The 23,950-nt window shown below is 59.0% G+C and overlaps 1 protein-coding gene across 2 annotated transcripts in view; it reads left to right on the top strand.

The window, feature by feature from the left end:
* The window catches only part of NEK6 (NIMA-related kinase 6), a 43,257-nt gene that overhangs the window by 8,954 nt on the left and 10,353 nt on the right, over positions 1-23,950 (top strand). For both annotated transcript variants that reach the window (XM_012639749.1, XM_012639748.1), the window contains exons 2-7: positions 880-1,020; positions 2,291-2,353; positions 7,245-7,355; positions 11,383-11,491; positions 12,345-12,452; positions 22,496-22,590. In XM_012639749.1, coding sequence (XP_012495203.1) covers positions 880-1,020; positions 2,291-2,353; positions 7,245-7,355; positions 11,383-11,491; positions 12,345-12,452; positions 22,496-22,590 — 627 coding nt within the window. The remainder of the gene's footprint in view (positions 1-879; positions 1,021-2,290; positions 2,354-7,244; positions 7,356-11,382; positions 11,492-12,344; positions 12,453-22,495; positions 22,591-23,950) is intronic.

The following is a 23,950-nucleotide window of genomic DNA, read 5'->3' as shown; positions in this document are numbered from 1 at the left end:
TTCCATCTTTGCCAGGGCCCAGCATTGGCGCCCCTCCCCTTTTCCAATGAGCTCATTTGCACGTGTGTCACGGCTCACAGCCCAGCCGGCCACTGCTGCCTCACCTGGCAGCTCCGTCCCGGGGCAGCTCCTAGAGCTTAATCAGTTTCAGCGCTGGCGCCCACGGTCACTGTGAGTCTCTGGTTTCTTCGTGTCACCATAAAGAGGGCAGTTTATCCAAAGAATTAGCTCAGAATGTAAGGGTGCAACTGTTAACCTCGGTTTTCCCCTGTCATGTGGGGAATGGCTGCCCCAGGAGGGAAACTTGCCGTTTCTCACGGTGACTTGCAGGGTTAGGGGCTGGGGCGGTACGCACGGTGCCCTGGGCTGGTGAGACCTGCAGTCCGAGCAGGGCCCCCCCGCCCCGCCACCCCAAGCCTGGCAACCTTGGCACCGAGCCAGGTGACCTTGGCAACTCTCTCACGCCTTGTTCAGATGTTTACTGCACACGCTCTGCTTGCCAGGCCCGACCTGGGCAGAGAGGACTCAGGAGCACACAAGACGGGTGAGGCCCCAGCCCCACCAGCCAGCCTCCTGGGACGGGATACGGAAAAACGAACACTCAGATAACAAAGGCAGTGATGGTGCAATGGGGAAACGAGCAGCCTCAGTTTCCCCAGTGGGGCTCGCTGTGGGGAGCACAAGGGACCGACCTGGTACAGAAAGCCCCTGGGGGGTGCCTGGGAGGCTCTGACAGTGGATTGGCAAGCAGAGTCCCTCCTTCCCCTTAGAGGGGTACTGTTGGGGGGTGCTGCGGTTCTAGGGGTCCCCAGCTGCCAAGATCCAGGCCCTCCATGCCAGCCTGGCTGGTGACCGATGTCATCTGTCCCCCTTCTCCAGAGACACCCCAGCACCCTGTCTTTTCGCTGCTCGCTGGCGGACTTCCAGATCGAGAAGAAGATAGGCCGAGGACAGTTCAGCGAGGTGTACAAAGCCACCTGCCTGCTGGACAGGAAGACGGTGGCTCTGAAGAAGGTGCAGGTGAGCCGGTGACCCTTGGGGTCAGAGCAGCATCCCAGGTGTCAGGTTCTGCGTCTGGACAGAGTGGCCCTGGGCCATTCCCTTCCCCTCCCCTCCCTGCCTCCGATTGAGGGTAATTAGTGCCCAACTCATGGAGAGAACCAGGTAGACTCATGTGACATTGTGAACCGTAAAGGAAAAGAAAAGTGTGCATGCACTGAGCACCTGCTGTATGCTAGGTTGTGCTAGGAGCACATGGAACCTTGTCCGCAGCGCTCTGGGCAGGGTTATTCTCCAGTCTTTCAGATGAGGAAACAGTGTAGAGACCTAACTACTTCAGGGCCCTGGGGTGAATTAGGGGAGCTGAGGTGCAGACCACGTCCACTCACCTGGTACCTGTGCCCACTCCACAATTCTGGGCTCCACGTTTCCTTCCTGCCCTCTGTGTCCTTCCTAAATGCAAGAAGGAGGTCAAGCAGTAAGGTCAGTCCAGGAGCATGTCCACGAGCGCCACTGGGCCCATCCAAATGCCGCTTTGCTGGAGGAAACAGCTTTCAATCCTCCAGCAAGGCTTCCCAAGCCCCTGGATTTGCTCATTGGCCCTTGAAGAGCAAGGTTGACATCGTGGGCAGTGGAGGCCCAGGAGAGGGAGTGAGGTTGGGGGGCAGAGGAGATATCACGCGCTGGAGGGAAGTGGGCTCCCCTGTCCAGAAAAGGCCCAGTGTCTGATCTCAAGCCTCCAAGAAGGGGCTCACCTGGGCTCTCTTTGCCTTGATCCTTTCGTGCCAGGATGGGTTTTGTATAGGGCTGCTGAATGCCGACCTTTTGTCTGTACCTGTAAGTCAGGCAGCACTGGGCACCCACACTGAGCGAGCACTGCAGGGCTGGGGTGCGGGGGGCTCGGTGCTGGGTGCTGCACCCGCATCGTCCTAATCAGTCCACCCGACGATGCCGGGGGGTCGTGCTGTGGCCCCATTTACAGAGGGGAGACCTGAGGCTCCAGTGTGTGTCCTGGCCTGCCGCTTCCCAGGGTGTGGCCTCAGCTTCCTCTGTAAGTTGGGTACATAACTCCTGCCTCGTGGAGTGCTGTCGGTGAGGAGATCACACAGCGCCAGGTCCCGAAGGGCACTCAGTAGGCACTTACGGGGTGGGAGCTCAGTTCCCACTTACTGAGTTGCAAGTTGCTCCGCATGGGGCGGAAGAGCCAGGACTGGAATTCAGGCCCCTGTGGCTCCCGTGGGTGCACCGGGCGCCAGGCTTCACGGCTCCTTCTCTCTTCCTTCCGCCCAAGATCTTTGAGATGATGGACGCCAAGGCGAGGCAGGACTGTGTCAAGGAGATCGGCCTCCTGAAGGTGAGTGCCCTGGGCCGAGCGGGAGCCTCTCTTCCTCAGGGTGGCCCTGGGACCCCGGCTGGGCTACGCCATGTCCGTCACAGCCCTGCTGAGTTCAGAAATGGTGCCAGGAGCACAGCAGCTCCTGGGTTTCTGTGTGGCCCGGCAGGAGCAGCCCTTGCCCCACAGCTCTGCCCAGCCCTCAGGCTCCTGCCCACAGACGTGTCGTTGCTGCACGTCACGCCTGCTCGTAGGTGGCAGCACCTGGCACGGAAGTCCTTCCCTGCAAGGCTCCCGTTCATGCGCGCAGTGACCTCTGGACCGGCTTTGCCCGGGGAGGAGTCGAGTGTGGGCGTCGGGTCTGTCTTCCTCTCTCTCTTCCCCTTTCCATCTTTCCTTTCAGCCTCTGCTCTCACTGCCCCGTGCAGAGCTCACACACCTGCACGTTCAGCCTCCCTCGCACTCCCTCACAAGGTGCCTCTGCTGGGCGTGTCAGCACCGCAGCATCACGTGCGGGTGCAGCTCTCCCGGGTGCTGGGGGGCTCGTCCTGTTAGGCTCTTCCCACGCCCCCCACGAGGAGACGGCGGGAGCACCGCTATGGGCAGAAGTCCTGGTGGGGCTGGAGCTGGCTGGCTGCGCACGTCCTCCTGAAGGACAGATGAGCCGCCGGCCAGGCCGTGCATGCCAGGCGACTGTGTCTGTGGTCAGCCCTCCCCTCACCACTGGCTTCTGGTCTCCCCAGAGCCAAGGATGACAGGTCTTTCTGGTCTAGACTTTGGCCCTGGGCTGGGGCCGCTCTCTCCTGGGGATCCCTCCCCACCCCACCAGGCTTAGGATTCTGCCTGGGATCTGGGCAGTGACAGAGGAGAAAAGGTTCTGGCTTTGGAGGCCTGGGGGCCTGGGTTTAAACCCCGATGTCTTCATTTACACTCTGTGTGGCCTTAGGCAAGTGACGTAACCTCCCTGAGCCTCAGTTCGCCCATCTGCTCAATGGCAAGAATGCCTGCCCCGCAGGATATGGGAGGATTGAGAGGATTAAATAAAATAATACCTGCAAAGCCCACAGTGGGCACTCACGTGGTGCCTTTCCCTCCTGTAAAACACATAGAGAGTTTGCTTGGCAGTTTCCAGCGAAGTGGGGCTGCTGGTGGCAGTGTCGCCTGCCAGAGCCGCAGCTACAGGATTTCAGATCAGCAGTTTATTCTGCAGGCCCTGCCCTCGGGGACTCCCAGCCTGGTGGGGGAACAGGTGGGTCACAGATGGTGACCTTCCTGGGTGATGCAGGCGACCAAGGGGCCAGGGAGTCCAGGGGAAACCCACTTCCCGGGCAGGCCCTGCAGAGCCCAGTGCACAATCTCGGAAAGGCCAAGATGAGCCTGCTTCAGGGAATCGCGACAGCATGGATAATGGGAGGCGGGGGCACGAGGCTGGAGATGTCGGCAGGCCAGGTCCCCACTCGGGAACAAAAGGGGAGCTGCAGAAGTGGCCAAGAGCTGGGGGATGTGGCCGGGGGTGAGTTTTGAGTATCTGCTCTGGTGGGCTACCAGGGGAGCTGGATTGGCGTTCTGGAAAGGGGCTGGCGTTGGCAGGCAGAGGTGACATCCATGGCGACGGGCTGCCCCGGGCTGAGTGCGTACCACACGCTAGATGCTCCACGGGGCTCGCCGGACACATTCCCCCGCCGATGCCTCCAGCACCCTGAACGGCACTGCTGTCATCATGCTCCTTCCACAGATGAGGAAACTGAGGTCCTGAGAGGTCAAAAGCCGGCCACAGCTAGTGAGCCAGGGACGTGCCACCTCTGAAGCCCACACTCAATGGCACTCGGCTGTGCTGCAGCCCTGAGGAAGGGACAGAATCCTCCCCCAGCCAGGCCTGGGTTATGCCAGGGCAGGGGCTGCGGTGGCACAGGCCGTGCTCAGGATGCACGCGTGTAGAACCCCTTCACTGGAGGGCAGGGCACGTGAGGCGGGAAGTCAACAGGATGTGCCAGGGCACGAGGTGCTTCCTACAAAACAAAAGGAAACGTGGTTCTCAGGGGCAGCTGGGTAACGTCGTCCATATCGTTCGTGGCAAGATCCCAAACCCAAAACTTCTAGTACAGGCTGGTGGGGTCAGCAGCTGGCAAGTGTGGGACAGGAAGGTGGGTCCTTTTGGAATGCAGGTATGTGTTCATGCGTTCAGCACAATTTCTGAGCACCACTGAATGCTAGACGTGGGGATGTAGCCCAGTGGGGAGGACTCATCATGGACTCGTTCCGTGTTCTGTCTAGGAGGGGCTTTGAACATCAGAGAGCAAAGCCCAGAGTTTCAAAGGAGCAGGGACCTTGCATGGGGGGCCTTTTACTCCTAGCCCCCTCTCCCACCCATCCCCCAGCAGCTGCCAGCGCAGCCCGGCAAACCCAGCCACACTGCATCTTTGGAGCACTTTCCATGTCCCCTTCCAGACCCACCTGGGCTCTCCATGAGGCCACAGGCTGGGCAGTGGACTCTGTGTGGACAGGAGCTCTGGGTCACTGGACCAGGTTCTAGGCTCAGCTCAGCCCTGGCTGCCTGTGGGCCTGTGGCCAGTGCCTTCTGGGGGCCTCGGGGATTTAGTCCAGGTGATGGCTGGGGCTCCTGTTGTCTGCGCCTTGGTACACTGCCTGGGTGTCTGAGGGCCGCTCCCCGGCCTCCTGGCCGCAGACCTCCCCCCAGGAAACGGGAAAGCAGCCTCCTTCCCCTCTCCCCTGGAGCTAGCACGTCCTCGACTGAAGCTTTGATTCCCACCCAAGCCTCCCTCTCATTTTTCCAAGTTGTTGGAGAGCTGTGATGCCTGGACTGCGGCTGACCCGGGCAGGTTTCGGGGAGCCCTCCCTGAGACGGGGGAGGGTCCCAGTGAAGGAATGAGGCTCCTCACTCACCATAGGAGCAACGCGCCCGCTCCACGTGACGTGCTTCAGGGGTTTTAAAGCGCTTTCGACCTGCCATTTGCTTACTCTGACACTTCTTTTGTAACTGAAAAACGTATCTGTGTAACGCGATACGTGCTGAGGGCAGCTGAAGGCCAGTGTCGGCTCCAGGACGACCTCCTCAGAACAAAATCCAGGCTGGGGGATTTTCGACAAAGGCACCAAAACGGTTCAGTAGACGAAGGAAAGACATCCACGGTCCAGGAGAGCTGGACATCCCAGTGGAAAAAAGTGAGCCTGACCCCTGCCTCATGCTGTGGACACAGAAATTAACGTGAAACACATCACAGACTAGACATAAAAGCTAAAGCTCTAGTATCAAGTTTGTAGGAAAAAACTGGGGGAATCTTCATAACCTGAGAATAAGCAAAGTTGTCCTAGGTGGGACACAACGAGGCCCTTCAGAGCTGTCAGAGCTCCCCATTGCTCTGAGGAGAGACCTGAGTCCTCAAGGGCCCTGTGAGACACTGTGATCTGCCCCCCGCCGTGCCCCCACCCTCGGCCCTGGGTACGCCCCCTCCCTTGCCATCCCACCAGCCACACAGGCTTCTGTTCAGCCGCCAGGATGTGACACGCCCCTCCCAACACAGGGCCTTTGCACGGGCTGCTCGCTCATACCCCCTTGCAATTCTCATTCACCCTTCAGACCTCAGCTCAAATGCCACCTTCTCCAGGAAGTCTTCCGTGGCATCCCCTCTCTAGGTGGATTCCCTCGCCATGGGCCCTCCAAGTCCTCTGTGACCATGTCACAGTTAGTAGCCGTCTCTCCTGACTGGAAATTCCATCTCTCCGCTGCCGGCCTGCCTGGGTGTGGGCCGGGACAGAATCACAGCTCCTCCCTCAGCTTCCTCCTCCCACCCACCCACCCGTTTCACACCTGACGTTTCCCCTCTCAGGACAGGGCAGCTCTTCGGTGCTTGCTGCCCTGGCCTGCCGGTTCCTAGTTTCTAAGAACATTCCTAAAGGTATTCGAGAGCACACGCTGGAGCCTTGCCCAGGCCCCAGTGGGTCGGGCAGCAGCTTTTGCCTTCCCCTTGCCTCCCTGACCGGGTGCCCACCCCTGGGTACTGGCCTGGGGGATGAACGAATGGGGGATGGCGTGGCTCTGCAAAGTCCTCCCACGTTCCCCTCATTCTAGAATCCGGGGACAGGCACAGGTTGGCATGCGGCCTTTCTGAAAGGCTCCGGGTCTTTTAGAAGATACGCTGTAAATGGGCTTCTGGATGTTTGAGTCCCCTTTACTTTCCCCAGGTCCTGGAGTCACTTTGGTGTACACAGTCGGTTTCTTTATAAAGAGTTGCCAGGGGCTCCTCTTATAGCTTGGCCGGGCCTGGCTTCCCGCATGGGGCACTGCCCCGTCCAGCTCCACACTCTGTCATCAGCGAACACACGGGCTGTCGCCCGGAGGCCAGGGCTCAGCACTGAGCAGGCAGCCAGGCGGCTCTCGCCACAAAGAGATTCCACAAGGGATGGGTCAGAAACTGAGAAAGCGTGGGAAGGCAGAAGGGAGGAGGTGAATTCTTCTGAGTAACCACTGCAGCCTGTCACGTGCCGAGCGCAGGGCCAGGCCAGTGGAGGCTCAGTCCTGCCCGTGAGGGGCGTGGGTGGCGAGCAGGAGGGGTGTCATTTCTACAAGTGTCTGTCGAGTCTTGTGTAGCTCTGCGCAGGTGCGGTGTTACACATTGCACGGGTGTCAGCCTATCTCATCTTCACAGCTATGTTTCAAAGCATTATGCCCATTTTACAGATGAGGAAACGGAGACTCAGGGATGCAAAGTGGCTTTCCTGACGTGACCCAGGTCTGCCTCACTCCAAAGCACAGGTCTTTCCCCGGGCAGGCTCCTCTCCGGCAAATGCCAGGGCCGCTGTTACAGGGTGCTGGTGGGGTGCCGGCGTGGGCCGGGCGCTGGGGCCGTACCGTCTCTCACTGGCGCCCTCCCCCCCATCTCTCCTCACACAGCAACTGAACCATCCAAACATCATCAAGTACCTGGACTCGTTCATCGAAGACAACGAGCTGAACATCGTGCTGGAGCTAGCCGACGCGGGCGACCTCTCGCAGATGATCAAGGTGAGGGCAGGCAGGGGCCAGGGCTGCGCGGACACAGAGCCCAGGGCCGCAGCCTCTCCTCAGCCCTCCTTGCCAGTGCCCGCGGGCCTCAGCTGTGGTCTGGGGAGGGCCCTCTTGGGCTCCGTCCCCCGTGGCCATTGCTGGGGTACCTCTCTTCCCATCAGCCGCAGGGAAGCTCTGCTCACAGGAGAGCCCTGTCTGCACAATGCAAGGCACTGTGATGCCCGGAGAGGCTGGTGGCTGCTGGAGGGTCAACCCCCAGCCCATCCATGGGCTCATGGGCTACTTCTGCCTCAGAGGAAAAGGGACAGCAGCCCGCCAGGTCAGAGCCCGGCTCTCAGGACAGTGTCTTGTAGGTCCAACCGCCTCATTTCACAGAAGGGGAACGCTGAGCCCAGAGAGGTTAAGAGACTTGCCTGAAGGACAGCCAGCATTGTGGGACAGAGCGATGCCTGTGGCCTAGGTCTTTGTTTTCATGGCATGGTACCCTTCAATGGGTATCGTCCCCAAAACGGTCTCCCTAGCCCTAGAGGGGGATTGTCATTTCTATGTAATGGCCAGCACCCGGGGTCTTCAAGAGGTCCAGCGACCGGCCAAGTCACACAGGCAGGCTTGGCACCAGGTCTGCCTCCTGTGCTGTACCCCTCACCCCAGCACACACCTCTCCCCGCCTCGCGCCACCTCCCAGGGCCCAGGGAGAGGTCCCCCTGAGTCCGGCACCAGGGACCACCACACCTCCACCGAGAAAGTACCTGCTGTCGGCCACGACGGGGCCGAGCACGTCACTCTCCGCTCACTGAGTCCATGCTGTCCTCAGAGAGCAAGCGCAGAGAAGTACAGTCTCCCGCCCGGGGTGCACAGCCTCTCAGTGGCGAGGCCAGGTCCACCTGAGCCCCAGGCCCAGCCCTCGGCCCACTCCCCGTACCTCCCTCAAGACCCTCGCTTCCCTGCTGGGACCCGAGTCTCCAGGACACTGCTGTGGGCCCCCCGTCGCTCCCTCCCCTGGGCCCCATCTGTCAGCTTCTGAGTGAGGCTGGGCCTCCCCTGGGCCCCCACCCTGCTCCCAGCCACACTTGGAAAACGGGGCCAGACGTGGACTCTCCATCTTCCCACCAGGCGCTGGGGACTGAGCAATTGCTCGGTGCTTGCTCTTCTGAAATTTGGCTCCTAGGGACACAGGCAGCGCTGGGAAGTGGCATTACTTGAGCTGTTATCACCTGCTTTTATATTTCCGTTGACATATTAATGCGTTTGCAGGGATGTTAATCTCCACTCGGCTCCCTGGTGGGAGCAGATGTGCTACATCATGTCTTAGTTCCTCCCCCGCCCACCGTTTTACTTGTTTCTCCTTCACGTGTTATTCTCTCACTGAACGCACCCGCATTGCACACCCACTGTGTGCCAGCCCTCGTGCCAAGACCTGGGGGTGCCACTGGCGTGGGTGCTGCCCTTGGGGAGCCTGGATTCTAACAGGAAGGTAGACCCGTGAACAAGCAGTTAAGGGCCAGCGTGCACAAGCCAAGTTCAGGCCCTGTGGGAGTCCAGGGAGGCTTCCTGGAGGAGGTGGCACTTGAGCCAAGACTTGAGGGGAAACGAGCAGTCCAGAAGCAGGAGCAGTTGGTGGAGGAGCCGGGGGCGAGTAGAAAGCACTCGGTGGGGCAGAAGTGAGGACCATCCGACCATGCGGGCCTCTTGCTCCAGGCTCAGGATCAGGCCACACCCCAAAGCCATAGAAGCTTCCTAAGACTCATGGCAGGATGCAAACATGGTCAGCTCTGTGTTCTAGGAGAAAGACTGGATGCAGAGTGGAGGGAGCAGCAAGGGCAGGGACAGACAGGTGATGGGGACGCCTCCTTGTCACCTTCCAGCACTGCCGCAGTGGACCCCAGACACCCGCCCAGTCCAGTCCGTGGAGTGGGGTGAGGGTCAGGCAGGTGGATGGACGGGGGCAAAACCCTCTCTTCCTGAGCTCGGTTTCCCCCCATCCTAGGGTACGTATTGGAGGGGGCGCCGTGGGAGCCGTGGGCCTGGCTGCACGCTCCCCCAGGCTGGGAGAGGAGGGAGGTGTGTACGGTGCGTGTCCAGTCAGCATCCGGCACCTCCATCCGTGCCTGGCCTGGGGTGGGTCGTCCCCTCCCCAGCCAGCCTCCCCACATCCTGCACCCTTCCTTGGCTTCCCCAGGGACGGTGCGGGCTCAGGGCTCAGACAGTCTCTGACCAGCAGGGCTGAATCCGGGGTGTAGACTGGCTTCTCAGGGCCTCGGGTCCCTCCTCCCTGGCATGCTGCCTCCCCTCCCACACTCCCCTTCCCCACCCGCTCCTGCTTGCTCCCATCTGGCTCCAGGCCCGCAGCAGAGAGGCAAGGCCGCGGCAAGACCAGGCCCCGAGTCAGACACACCCACTGGATGGCCTTGGGCAGGACCCCGTGCCTCAGTTTCCTCGTCTGTGACACACCCAGCACAGTGCCTTCCCACTGTCAGGCTGCCTCTGGGTTTCCAGAGGATCAGGGGCCTTGCCAGGGCCCCAGCCATAGTTGCCCCATCGGCCTTGGAGGCTGCTGGCCAGCAAGGCCTATGTCCCAAGGGCCTGCAGCCGTAGGGCCGAGCATGGCCACCACAGCCACGGTGTCAGCGTTATTTATGAGGAACAGCGAAGCCAGGAGCTGCCGCCGCCCTGGAACCCACCAGAGACTCTGCGCCTTCCTGCTAAATGTCAGGCAGCGCTTACAGGACGTGACATTTAGAAAATCACCACTCTCGGCCATGCGCATCCCCGCTTAAATGCTGTAATGAGAATTAACTAACATCGTAGCGTAAATAACACCCCAGCCTGGCCCACCACGGAGGCCTGGGGGTGCCTGGGGTGGGGATCTGAGCCAAGCGCCTGGGATGGCTCACCACGAGGTCCTCCTCCCAGAAGGGCGCCTCCCGAGAGCGCCAGGAGATTTGCTGTAAGATCAGGGGCTGGGTCCCAGCCACGACTGTCGCACTGTGGGAGGTGCCCAGACCCGGATCCTGGCTGGGTGACCTTGAGCATGTTCCCAAACCTCCGTGAGCTCAGCCCTTCACGTCAGTGGTGACTGGTGTCCTCAGAAGTGGGCTAAGAGCTCGGGCTTTCTAGGCGGAAGGCCTGGGGTTGAGCTGTGACTCTGCTCTCCCTGTGCAGCCCTCAGTTTCCTCGTCTGTGGGACGGGCCCGGCCCTCCCTGCCTAGGGCAGGCGCTCAGCGAACGTTAGCTTGGCCTTTCCCGGGCCAGGCGCGTGTCCCAGCTCTGTTCTGCCTTCCGTGCGCCAGAGCAGCGGCCTAACAGACGGCCACAGCGTTGCCTCCGGCTGTTTGGGGAATAGACAGTCGCTCTGGGGTGAAAAGCGCCTGCTCAAAAACCTGGCGCTCAGGTAGCTGGTGTCCCAGTCACGTCCGCCCCCACCCGCTCAGCCCCGTCTTGGTTTGCACCGTGGCTGTGGACGTGCCCCTGGCCTGCGCCTTCTAGACCTTTGCTTGCTTACAGCGCGTTCAATGCAGCCTGAGGGCTTTTTGTTTTGTTCTTTTTTTTTCTGGAACATCAAATGTCTTTCCAGTGAAGTAGACTAACGCCTGTTGAAACTAGGGGGTCTGTCTGAGAACGTCAAGCCCACTTCCTCGAGGTTCCCACCATGTTTGTTAACAATCGTGGTGTGCTGAGATTTGCCAGCTCCAAGGAGGTGGTGGCAGCTCGGATTTAGCCACAAGTGTGTGCTGGGTGCTGCCCTCCCGGGCCAGGCCAGGCCAGGGCTGGGGGCAGGAGAGTCCCACACCCAACCTGTTCCTGCAGGGAGCTCCCCGTGGCGGTGTGTCCAGGAGGTTCCAGAAGTCCTAGTGAGCGCACACTCTGGGTTCTGGGTTTACTGTTTGTTCAGCAGCCCGACTACCCCCCACCCCCATGCCAGGCATCAGCTGCCCGCTGGGGAAAGGACAGGGCCTAGTCTCACAGCCGTCCCCCCTGCAGCGCGCTCACCTGGCCTGTCCATCTGTCTGTCTCCCCAACGCAGTACTTTAAGAAGCAGAAGCGGCTCATCCCCGAGAGGACGGTGTGGAAGTACTTCGTGCAGCTGTGCAGCGCCGTGGAGCACATGCACTCGCGTCGGGTGATGCACCGAGGTACGCGCCACCCTCGGGGAGCCGCCAGGAGGCCAGGTGCCTCTGGGACCCAAGAGGAGCTTCGCTTGGACGACTCCTGGCTCCTCAGGGGCAGCCCCGTGAGGAAGTTGGGCCACTCGGTACTCCCCACGTACGTGGGTGTCCAGCAACTGCACACACGCGCCCCCCATCAGGGCCTCCCGTGGTGGGGGCGCCCAGGGCCAGTTATAGGAGCCACAGGGAGTGGGGGCCACACTCGGCACGCCGTCTCCATTCCCCAGCACCGGCTTGGGAGGTGGGGAAGCCGCCCAGAGAGGGGAACTTTCCCCTGGGCTTCGACGTCTTGGCAGGAGTTGGCTGGGCAAAGGAGGTGGGACACCTACAAAGGAGTGTTCCCAAAAGCTGACAGGTTGCAGGAAGGAACCTGCCCTGATCCTCCGTTCGTTCACTCACTCCTGTGACGACTGGCATCTGCCGTGTGGGAGGCACCCTCTCGCACTGGGGCACGGCACGGATGCCTCGCTGTGTGCTCCGCTCGTTACACAGATTTCCACTGAGCACCTACTGTGTGCAAGGCTCGGGATACCGCACTAGAAAAGGAAACAATAGTACAAAAATCTCTGCTCTCAGAGACTGCGCAGCAGCTCTGGGAAGTAGGTGAAGTTAGACCCATTTTACAGGTGTGGAAACTGAGGCTTAGAGAGAGATGGTAAATTTCCTGAGGTCATACAGTGAGAGCCAGGTGGGGTCTTGCCTGAAGGGAGCAGCACCCAGGGCTGGGCTGCCCATTGCCTGGGCCAACCCCCTCTTCCTGTCCTGCCTAACCCACCCCAGCCTGTTACTCCCACACCAACCCCCTTCTCCTTGCCCGCAGACATCAAGCCTGCCAACGTGTTCATCACGGCCACAGGCATCGTGAAGCTTGGTGACCTCGGTCTGGGCCGCTTCTTCAGCTCTGAGACCACTGCAGCCCACTCCCTAGGTAAGGGGGGTGTCTGTCTGCATTCCAGCAGCCCCTGGGGGTCCTGCAGGGAAATGCAGATATTCTCCCCATGCGCCTTTGGTCGGTTAGTGCAGGAAAATGCCTTTTGTGAGCCCCAGAGTTTATTCATCTGTGCAGAAGAGTAACCCAGAAGGGAGAAACTGAGGCCTGGGGGAACCTGGTTGGGGCTTCCCTGTACCTTGTCACCTCCTGTCCCTCCCAGGAAAGGCCGACTGAGCCCATTATACGGAGCGGGAGGTGTGTCTGTCGTTGACAGTTGTTCCGCCTTCCCTTTGCTGTGTGGTGTCCCATCTGTGGGCACGCCACACTTGGCCCATCCTCTGGGGGGTGGCCATTGAGCCGTTTCCAGTGTTTGCCTTTTAAACAGGCAGTTTTGAAGTTGTGGGGGCCAAGGACTCACCCAGGAGGAGGTGACATTCTAGCTGAACCGTGAAGGGTGACTAGGAGCCGTTGGGACAGGGAGGGAGGGAGCAGCATTCCAGGAAAGAGAACGGGAAAGCCTCGGCGTGAGGCCAGGTGGGTGCCTCGGTTTGGCAGAGAGCTGGGTCCTCAGGATGCTGCAGGAGCCGCACAAAAGGCAGGCGGGGCCTTGAACGCTGAGCTCAGGGGGCTGGACACCATCCTGGGGGTCAGGAGTGTTGAAGGGCTGGACTTGGCAGATGTGTGTGTCGGGGCACGAGAAGCAGTGCAAGCATCAGAGTCCACATGCCGGGCACCTAACCAAGTGTGAAACCCGAAACAATGGATGGTGGCGAATTTTGCATTTAAGTAGAACATAGCAACCAACGAGGCCCCCAGTGGAACACGGTTACAGGGTCTCCTGTGCACGACAACGGGGCATATCAGGGTTTCACCACAGCCACCCGAGGGGACGTTTCACAGAGGCCCCTGGGGTGGGCAGGTTTCCCAAAGCCAGTTCCGGGCTGTGCAAGGCGCGTTTGCAGAGGAAGGTGCTCCCGAGGTCGCTATTCCCATGCATGGCCCAGTCGCGGGCGAAGCACCCCGTGTCCACAGCAGGGAGCCGGGCCTGCGAGCAGGGGGCTGCCTTCTTGAATGCTGCTGTTCCTGGCTCTTGTCCACCTCACTCCACGGCTCAAGCCAGGAGAGCCTGTCGCAAGCCGGTTGTGCAGGCGGCTTCGTCTAGTAAGGGCAGAGGGGCTTTCTGGAAGCCACACTCTCCTGAGGAAATTGTGACTGTTCACGCAGGTCCGGGTGGCTCAGACTCTCGGCGTGTGGCGCACAGTGAGGAGAAATGCACTAACTGGCGATCAGCACTCCAGCTGCCTGTGGGGTGGGGGGTGTTTCGTTTTGAAACTCTCATTCCCATCCAACCCTGGGGACACCTGGCAGGGCCTCGAGCTCTTCCTTCAGCTCCAAAGGAAGGTGTGCCAGGGCCCGCCCCAGGGAGTGTGTGGTTCTCCACTCACGCCTTCGATGGTGCAGAGGGTCCGTGGGATCCTTCCTTTTTGCAGAGGAGGAATCTCAAATCCAGGAGCTTGAGAGACTTTCTCGAGGTTGCACGGCAGCAGAGCCAGGACCCGAACGCAGGCCTCTCCCTCCAGAGCCCGCGCTTCTTCCAGAAGGCTGTGGGCCGTGGAGGCTGGTGTTGGAGCCTCCCTCCAAGAACCCGGCCACTGACTTTGCCAGTCCCCTCAGACACTTCCTTGTGAAAAACCAAGTGTTTTGGCTGGTTTGCGACTGTTTACTTATCTGGTTTAAGAGCTTTGAAAAGGCCAGAAGATTCAAGGGAAACTGTCAAAGAGTTAAAACCGCTGCCTGCTGTCCCCTGTCCGTCAGCTCCGAGCCTTTCTCCGTCCCACTGCAGAAGAGACTGCGGCGCTCCGTCAGAGCCAGTTAGGATCGGATCGTCGGGACCGGGCAGAGATGTGGTCTCATCCGACAACGTGATGTTATCGACTTGGACTGGTGCACTTATTATATTAATGAGAAGGAATTGGAACTTGGGAGAAGGCCACCCTCGTCAGCCCGGCTCCTCCTGAGGTCTCTGAGCAGCTGACTGGGCCGCATCGTGGGTGAAAGGATTCCTCCTGGGGCCTGTCCCCGCTCCAGGCCACGTACCCACGTCCGGGAGATGCCCACTGAGCTGTGGCCCGCACGGGGGCTCTGCAAGCCCCTGCTTGCAGGACAAGCTCCCAGAACTGAGGGCCACCAAGGCTCCACACTGGCGAGGGGGCAGAGCCAAAGCCTGGGACCTGAAGTCCCCAAGACACAGGGAAGACCCCTCCCACAGCGTGGCTCTGCAGGCAGCTGAGGCTCACACACGTTTGGTCAGGCAGGAGATTGAACTAATTGCCGTTGCATCGTGACTCAGGAAGGACACGGGGGCAGGGGCCCCTTCACACCCTGCGCATGGGTATGAATTATGCATCTGCTGAATCCAGTGCGCACCTACTATGCGGGAACGCGTGGTGGCAGCCACGTTGCCCTGGCAACCACCTTGTCTCCTAAGGCTGCTGACCCGAGAGCTGGGCTTATGCAAATCTGATTTCCTCCTGCCTGCCCTTCCCCGGGGCCCCTCCCCGCCTCTGTATTTGCTAACACGAGGCTGGCATGAAAGGGCATTAGTCAGTGCCATGGTCGGGCTGACAGGTGCGGTACCCAGCGGTGGCAGAGCCGCTGCCTCGGTGTCAGGAATAGGAGCCGTAATTAGAGCACAGAACAGAATGAGCGTCAGACAAATTACCAGGCAGCAGATCATATTTGTCAGGGAGGATTGCATACATAAAAATTAAGTGACAGTACACGCCGGCATAATGAAAGAAAAATGAAAGATTTGCCTATACACAGCTCTCAAGCTACGAGCAAGTGTCTCGCTCCAAGCAACGGCAGCAGCTGCAAGACAAATCGTGGGGCTGGGAGAGTAGGCCCGGCTCCTCGGCAGTGGTGACAGAGCGGCCTCGGGCTGATCGGGGCGGGCAGGGTGCCGGCTCCCACCCAGGCCCAGGCAGGGCCCTGCGCCGCCTCTGGGGCTGGGGAACAGGTCTGGTTGGGGGTGACCGCCATCGGGCTCAAGTGGTCAGGGCACGCTGGGTCTCCGGGTGCTCGGCCTGGCCACGGGAGCTCTTTCCTCTTTCCTTGAGCTGAATGCCTGGCCCTGGGCTGGGTGCAGGGGACATGCCATTATGCAGCTGTCACTGCTTTTGAGGTAGACAGACACAGTCCCAGGTGGCATGGTGAGGGGACAGGTGGCACCATCTCCTGCGGGCCCACTGTGTGCAGGCAGGTGCTAGGCTCCATGATTCTAAACCGCACCCCCAGGAGCCCAAAGTGGCCGGGAGCCTGGGGCCACTTCAGCCCCTCCCAGAGCGGCCCTTCAGTTTGGTTTTCCGTAGTCACCAGACTCGCCACAAAGGTGAGTTAACAATGGAGATGAGCCTTGGAAAACAGTTCAGAAAACATTTTGCTTTTTTATAAATCATCACCGCAGGCTTATGATCTCTGTTTTACAGATGAGGAAACCGGAGTTCAGAGAGGTGAGACCACATCCCTTTGGCCACCCAGCAAGTGGGTAGTGGAGCCCCTTGGGGAGTCAGCCCAGGTCCAGGTGCCCTTCTCCTGGGAACCAGCCCGCAGCGTGGCCTGGCGTGGGCTAGGGTCATGGGTGCCCAGAGGAGGGGTTGAGAGAGGGTCCCCAGCGAGCTCTCGGGTGTGGAGACGCTGTGGTTCCCAGCGCCTGCTCTCGCAGGAAGGGCCCATCCGACCTCCCCAGCAGCGCTTGTCGGCCAGAGGCCTGGGGGCCGTGTCCTGGCCCTGCAAGGAAGGACAGATCCTCCTCTCCTTGTCGTGTGTCTGTGCCAGGCCTGGCACTGTTGCACTGCTGGGCCTTGTGGAACGTCTGCTGAGTGAACAGGTGGCCCTAACGGCCAGGCGGCCCTACGGACACCATCAGTGTCCTGCAGACACAGGACCATGCAGTTGCGTCCCCGCCACGCCCCATCCCAGCAGCGCAGGATGCCTGGGAACATCCTGCCAGTCGCTTTGACCCAGAAAACCTGCTTGAGCAGATAGCGTTCAAGCCTGAGTTTCGGCTGAGGTTCTGAGCGGTGACCCCCGGGTGGGCGGTGATGGCCACCGCGGCTTGTTCAGCTGCCATGTTCCTGGCATTTTCAGGGGCACAAACTGTTAGAGATGAGGTGATGTCAGACAGGGAGAAGGGAGGGTCTTAAAACAAGTGAGGAATCCCTCTGGACCTTGGGTGCAAACTAGACCTCATTTGTTCACTCATTCATTCATTCAGCAAGGATTTGCGCTGGGCCCTGGGCTGCTCTGTGGGAAGGCTGGCTTGGCCCCTGCCCCGTGGAACTTCAGCCTGGGAGAAGAATCCATTTAGTCTTCACTGTGAACCACACACTGTCCTGCTAGGCACTTCCCACGTCCAGAGAGGGAAGCCAGGCCCTCCTAACAGGAGAGGGTCTCTGCTATACTGGTGGGGAAACTGAGGCCGAGAGAGAGTTTCAGCTCTCAGCTAGCGAGTGGCTGAAGCAGGTCGCACCCAGCTGGGTCCAGCTCCAAGTCCAGGCTGTCTCCACATGCCCCTGCCTGTCCCCTCGAGGATTCGGCACCAAAGCACAGACATCCAGCCTGAAGTCCTGCTTGGTGGGTGGATATCGGCAGCGAGACGACGTCTCTCCAGCCACTTTCCAACCGCTGCTTTGGGGAAGAGGAGCAGCTTGCAGACACGAGCCTCTCCTTCATGTGAAAGCTGCCTTTTTCATATCTAATGAACATGTTTCAAACACCACCAGCATTTCAAAACACAGTGAAAGTTTGTTTTGACAGGAGTGGCGCATCTCGGGGAAGCGGATCCCCTTTCATCAGCCTCCCCCTTTGAGGGCCCGCGTTCTCCTCTGCTGTCTGCGGGGTTTGAAATCGAGTTCTAGGTAAAGACTCAGGGAGGTCAGGGTTTATTAGGCACCTCTTCCATGGCACAGTTCTGTCCCCATGGTGGGGAAGGGCAGTGAGAGTGGCTGCGCGTGGCTCTGCGTCTGCGTGTCGCCGGGGGACGGGCTGGGCCGGGCTGTGCTGCGCACAGAGGTCCCTCTGGGGCAGGGCCCTGGTCTGTGGGGCTCCTCCTCCTGCCAGCTTTTCCCGCTGTTACCCAAAATCACACTCCCCTGGGGCCTGGGACGTGTCCTCAGCTGCTGTGAGCTGGGGATTTCTTTGAAGTCTCTTGTTTTATCTCTAAAATTCATATGCAAGTGTGTGTTGTGCTCCATAATGTTGGAGTATTTGTTGTCTGCATAAAAACCAGGGTTTACGTGACTTATTCCCAGATAAAGCTAGTGTAACAGGAAGAGGTGCTGTGTTCGCCCCCTGTAGCTTCATACGCCCAAGTCAAGGACACCCCCCAGTGAGGCAGAGCACCCCAACTCTAAGATGCACAGACCAAGGGGGAGCAGCCCCTCCTCAGGTTGGGACTGGAGAATCTGCAAGGAGGTGGGGACAGGAGGACCCAGTGCTGGCACAAGATGGGCCAGACCTCCCCCACTCAATGCTTCATAAATTCGTTTACTTCTTGTTCCACAGATGTTTACTGAGCATCTGGAAGAATGAACAGGTGGGTGAGGGAAGCTTTGTGGCGGCTCCTCACAGACTGTGACATATATTGGAAGCTCCAGGGGGCTCATGAGAGGTGCAGGTGTCGAAGTTCCACCCCTGGAGATTCTGACCCTACAGGTCTAGAGTTGGGCTGGGGACCCAGATTTCTAACAAGCCCCTCTAGGTGACACGGCTGCAGCCACTGATGAGTGCAGACTTTCTTTGATATATGTGGTCACCTGGCTCCTTCTGGACACTTCCTGGGACAGCTCTACCTCCTAGGTGGCCCACTCCTGCAGGGTCCCAGCACAGAGTCAGCTCAGTTAACGCTGGATGGAGATGGGTGGGGGGATGATGAACAGGCGCCGGATGGATGGTTGGATGGACACACACTAGATGGACAGACTGGTGGGTGAACGGATGGATGAACGGGTGATGGATGGATGATAGAGGGACAGTCTGTGGATGATGGACAGACAGGCGGACGAATTACGGATGGCAGTTCGCGGCACTGGCATCTTAGAAGAAAGCTCCAAGTTACATTTCTTTTGTCCCTTACACCAGTGGAAACCGGGGCAAGCAGGGAGGGCAGAGAGGAGGCAGAGGGGTGGGGCGGGGCATGGACAGGAAGAAGTTTCGCCGCCCCTGAGCCTCTCTCCCTGTGTGCCCCACGCCTTTCCCACTAGCCTGGCTGAGGCGGGGCTCGAGAGCACAGCATTGGCCTCAGAACCCGGCAGAGGGAGAAAGCGGTGACAGAACAGCGGGACAGACCACACGCTCAGGCCTGCTGAGCAGCTGGCTCTCCCTGGCCAGGAGAGGGGCGACTTAAGCTGGACCTTAAAGGAGCCCGCCAGGTGGCAGAGGAAACCGCATGTGCAAAGGCACAGAGGTGAATGGAAGTGCAGGCTGGGTTGGGGCTGGGGTGGTCGTTGCGGGAGACCCGGGCTGGGGGCCAGGTGCTCAGAGGCGTCACTTTCAGACAGGCCTGGCCAAGGCAGCTCTGGCCACTCTGCAGGTCATCTCCCCAGGCAGAGTCCGTCCTGTAGAGGCCCAGGCAGATCTAAAATGAGCAGAGGGGCAGGGCACAGTGGCTCATGCCTGTAATCCCAGCACTGTGGGAGGCCGAGGCCGGGAGGACCGCTTGAGGCCCGTTGTTCAAGACCAGCCTGGGCAATATATCAAGATCCTGTCTCTACAAAAAAATTAAAAAATTAGCTGGCCATTGTGGCACATGCCTGTAGTCCCAGCTACTCAGGAGGCTAAGGCAGAAGGATCACTTGAGCCCAGGAGTTAGAGGCTATAGTGAGCCATGATGACACCACTGCACTCCAGCCTGGGAGACAGAGTGAGATCCCGTCTCAGAAAAAAAAAAAAAAAAAGCAGAGGACAAGCCTGGGGTGGGAAGAGCTGTCGGGGTGAGCCAGGAGGGGCTTGGCCAGGGGTCTCAAGGGTACAGCGCAGCCAGACAGGACACTGCTGTTCCCACATCATCTTCTGACCTGTAGGCGCATCCATCCATGGCACCCAGGTGCTAGAATCCACTTAGACTTGTCCTGAGGCTCCCACTGTCACCCGAGCGCTGTGCGTTTCATCCTGCGGCTTGGCTAAGAAGGGACATCCATTTCACACGTGGCCGTTCCTTTGAGTTTTGCTCCCTCGTGACCGAAATGTACAAGGTGTTGCTACTGGAAGTTGCGATTTGTTTTCCCGGTAGAATCCCACACAGATCCGTATGTTGACTGACAGCTCTTCCTGCTGAATGGCAGTTAGCCCCTGATTTCAGCCATAAAGCGTGTGTAGGATGGCATGTTACTCAAAACCACGTCTTTAAGCGATGGCTGCCGTCCTTGTTTAGGGATTATTGCCGTGGAAGGGAGGTCGGTGTCCTGATAAAGCAGTAGTCACGTTCTAGACACTTGAGTTCGGGAAGGGCATCCCTCCTGGGCAGCCGCAGTTAGCGAGCCGCGCACCGGCCGCGGGAAGGAATGGCTCACACGGACACGCACAGCCTGGCGGATAACGTGTGGATGGACTCATCGACTCCGTGAGGGGACGCTCGCCGGGCACCCGCCAGGAGCCGTCCTGCGCAGGGCACTGGGGAGCTTTGGAAACGAGGCCCTGCCCCAGGGAGTTCACGGCCCAGGGCGCTGGTTTCCGGCACTGTTCACAGCCCCTCCGTGGCGGGCACGTTTTGTATCCATCTCCAATAAGATGAGAAAAACAGCGTAATAAAGAGTTCAAAAAGTTAAACTTCTTCGGTTTTATAGAGGACTTTGATTTTGACGTTATGGGTTTTACTAAATGGTGTTAAGCAATCTTTTCTTTTTATAATAATAGTGATGCTGAACGGTAGTTGGGGGTTTTGCGTTTTTTTAAACATCCTTCCTTGGCAAAATTAAAAGTTGCCCATCCTGTGTTTGCCCTGAAACGTCTTTTGCCCATGAAACCCCGAAGCCTGGACCCGCTGCTTTCTGAGTCTGGCTCACAGAATGGCCTGTTTTCCTCTCAGGGTCCTGGATCCCTCTTTCCTAGTGTCACAGGTCACATCTCAGGCCCAGCCTCTGCCAGGTTGGTCTCTAGCTCCCTACACAGACTCTGGTTAGGACAGCAGCAGCCTCTGTCCCATGGTACGGTGCCTCCAGGCCAGTGGAAATGCTCTCTGTGTAGTAATTTTAAAAATCTGGTCCTGGGTGGGGTGTGGTAGCTCACATCTGTAATCCTAGTGCTTTGGGAGGCCACGGAGGGAGGATCCCTTGAGGCCAGGAGTTCAAGACCAGCCTGGGCAACATGGCAAGACTCTGTCCCTACAAAAAATAACTTTAAAAAAATGAGCTCGGTGTGGTAGTGTGTGGCTATAGTCCCAGATACTCAGGAGCCTGAGGCGGGAAGATTGTTGAGCCCAGAAGTTCAGGGCTGCAGTAAGCCATGATCGTATCACTGCACTGACGGAGTGAAACCCTGTCTCTTAAAAAAAAAAAATCTGTTCCTGAAGCCTCCAGAAAAGTCATCCTCCAAATCGGCTGATGTCAGAATCTCAGGTTACAAATCCAGATTCCTGGGCCTCACCCCAGACCTGCTAACGCAGCCTCTCTGGTGCAGTTTTCTCACCTGGCGACAGGGAGCTCAGAAATTCTCCCATCTTTGCACAGTTCCAGCTCTTCAGAAATGTGCCTCTCTGCCCAGAAAGCCCTGCAGGAACTCAAAGGTCAGGACACACCTCTCCACGGTTTCCTGGGTGTTGGCCTTTCCTGGGGGAAGGAGAGGGACCTCAGGCACAGGCCTTGCAGTCCTCTGGCTTTCCTCACCGTCGAAAACCGTTTTTCTTTTTGGCTTGTGCACTGAGGCGTGCTATGCGTGCAGTAAAGCTCCTCGGAGTGGAGCTGCTGGGTTACAGCGCTGGCGGTGTTCAGCTTGGCAGATGCCACCGAGCAGGTTTCCGAGGTAGCCGGAGCACGCTGTGTCCCCACCAGCAATGCGAGAGCGTTCCAGTTGCTCCACATGTCTCCTGTTCTGTTTTTTTAACTTGAGCTTTCCGGGTGTGTGGTCCTATCTCATTGTGTTTTTAATTTGCACTTCCCTGACAAGTAAACAACATGTTCCGTGTGCCCACTGGCCATCTGGATATTCTCTTCATCCGTTGAAGTGCTGTTCAAGGCCTTTGCTCATTGAAGAAGGACATTGTTTGTCTTTTACTTACTGATTGACAGAAGCTTTAAGACGTATTCTGTCTGCGTCCATTGCCAGGGCTGTGTACCGAGCCGATTTCTCCCAGTTTGTGGCCTTTCATTTCTCTGAATGGGGTCTTCTGATGAACTGAAGTTCCTAATTGCAGTGAGAGACTTACCAACCCTTTCTTTTGTGGCCCACGCCTTTTCTATCCTGTTAAAGAGACCTCGGCCAACCCCAAGTCTGGACGTGCTGATTGGTGCTGGCCATGGTGGTGGCTACGAGCCTGTCTGGGCTCGAACCTCGTTCCTGCCGCTTTTATTCGAGCCTCTTCACCTGTCTCACTAAGCCTTGGTTTCCCCATCTGAAAAGTGGGGGCGTCCCTCCCCAGGGGACTGCCAGGAACGTGAATGAGATGCCACACGTGAAATGCTTGGTCACCCTTAACAGTGGTTGCCTTTTCACTGTCGAGAGCCTGATCCGGACTCTTGGGGGATTCAGTCACCTTAAAGGGCATTTGGTCAGTTGCTCCCACAGCCCGGCCCCCAGGCAGGTGGCAGAAACACCACCCGCCACTGCCCAGCCCCAGCCTGGCTACGAGGTCTCGCCCTGCCAGCGTGGGAACCTCCAGTCGGGCCCAACCCTCTCATCTGACGGAGGGGACAGGCCCAGAGAGGGAGGGGGGCTGCTCAGAGCCTGGGCTCTGTCTCCCCAGCTCCCGCTTGCCTCCCCTCACCCTGTGCTCCTGCAGCGTGTCCCTGCGTGAATGTAAGCACCTGTCCCTTGCCGTGTTTCAGTGGGGACGCCGTACTACATGTCGCCGGAGAGGATCCACGAGAACGGCTACAACTTCAAGTCCGACATCTGGTCCCTGGGCTGTTTGTTGTACGAGGTAAGCCTCTGGCTCACGGCTCCGTGGCATTGGGTGGGACACGCGCCAGGGGGCCCCAGTCAGCGCAGGGCTCGCCCGGCCAGTCCACGTCCACCCACCTCAGCCCAGCATGGGGCCCGGTCGCAATGCCAGGCTGGCAAGGTTAGCGGGCCGGACAGTGGCAGGCTGGGCCGTCCCACCTGGGCTGCTCAGATTTAGGAAGGGAGACAGGCCAGAAGAAGCCCACCGGGGGAGCACAGCAGGGGGTCTGGCTGCTCAGAGGATGGGTGCTTGCCCCAGACCCCCCGGCTACCCCCCATTTCCCTGGTAACCACATTAACATACAGATGATTTGTTTATTGTTCATTATTGGCTGATGGACCAGGCCCCGTGCAGGGGCTGGGGACAGGAGAATAGTCACACCTGGCTCATGCCTCTGGATCGCTCCCCACTGGGGGGTGGCCACGTTCCTCCAACGTGGGTCTCACTAAAGACCACTGCCCCTCCCCTGAGCCAGGTAACCGAGGGTCTGGGGAGCACGAGCCACTCTCGGCCTTGAAGCTATTGCAGCCACCAAACAGGAGGGAGGCCTGAGCACGCCGCTGTCTCCAAGTTGGTGGCCACACCCTCCTGCCACCCTGCCCTAGACCCCCTGGTGCTGGGCAGCTCCAGGATTCTGGCCATCCTGCTGCGCCTGTCCCCCACCCGTCTTGTGTTGTCATCGTCCTGATAAATGAAATGACAGAAAAGGGCTTTGGAAACCCCCAAGGGCCTTGCGACACCACAGCTTGGTTTTGGAATCAAAACCTTGATTCTTTCTGTTTCGCTGGAGCGTATGTGGGGTCTGGCTTGGAGCTGTTACGCTGAAAGAAGCTCAGTGTTAAGCTGATGTGGCTGGTGCCTGTCCACAGCAGTGGCACTCAGGACAGTGTGTCCGGGGGCTGCCTCCAGTGTTTTGTTGGTGTCCACAGAGATTTCTTTGCCCCGCTGGGACTGTCAACTCTGAGTGTTCGCCTCCCAGCCCTGTGTATGAGCTCGAGGAATATGCTGCCCACTGCCGGGCCTTGTGGGACGGTGGCAGCCCTCACCGTCCAGGTCTTTTGGCGGCAGGATTTCCCCGCTCTGCGTTACAGATCGAGACCCTGAGATCAAAACTCTGATCCCTTTGCAAGGTCTAAACTCCACGGCATCTTTCTTTATAAGCCAGTGGCTGTGACTGTAAGAGCAGATATTTCATTTGCAAAGCTTGGCTGGAGATGCGGCCCTTGTGACATTGGTGCTTGGGACCCCTTCCTCTGGGAGGGGGTCAGCAGGCGTGGGTGACCCACAGCGTCCTCTCGAGGGTCCGTGGGTGAGTCCAGCCCGACGGACAGGTGGGAAG

The sequence above is a fragment of the Propithecus coquereli genome, unplaced genomic scaffold, assembly GCF_000956105.1.
Source record: "Propithecus coquereli isolate 6110/MARCELLA unplaced genomic scaffold, Pcoq_1.0 Scaffold142, whole genome shotgun sequence".
Lineage (NCBI taxonomy): Eukaryota > Metazoa > Chordata > Mammalia > Primates > Indriidae > Propithecus > Propithecus coquereli.
Note: the sequence above shows the minus strand (reverse complement) of the source record. Positions and strands in the feature narration are given on the sequence as shown.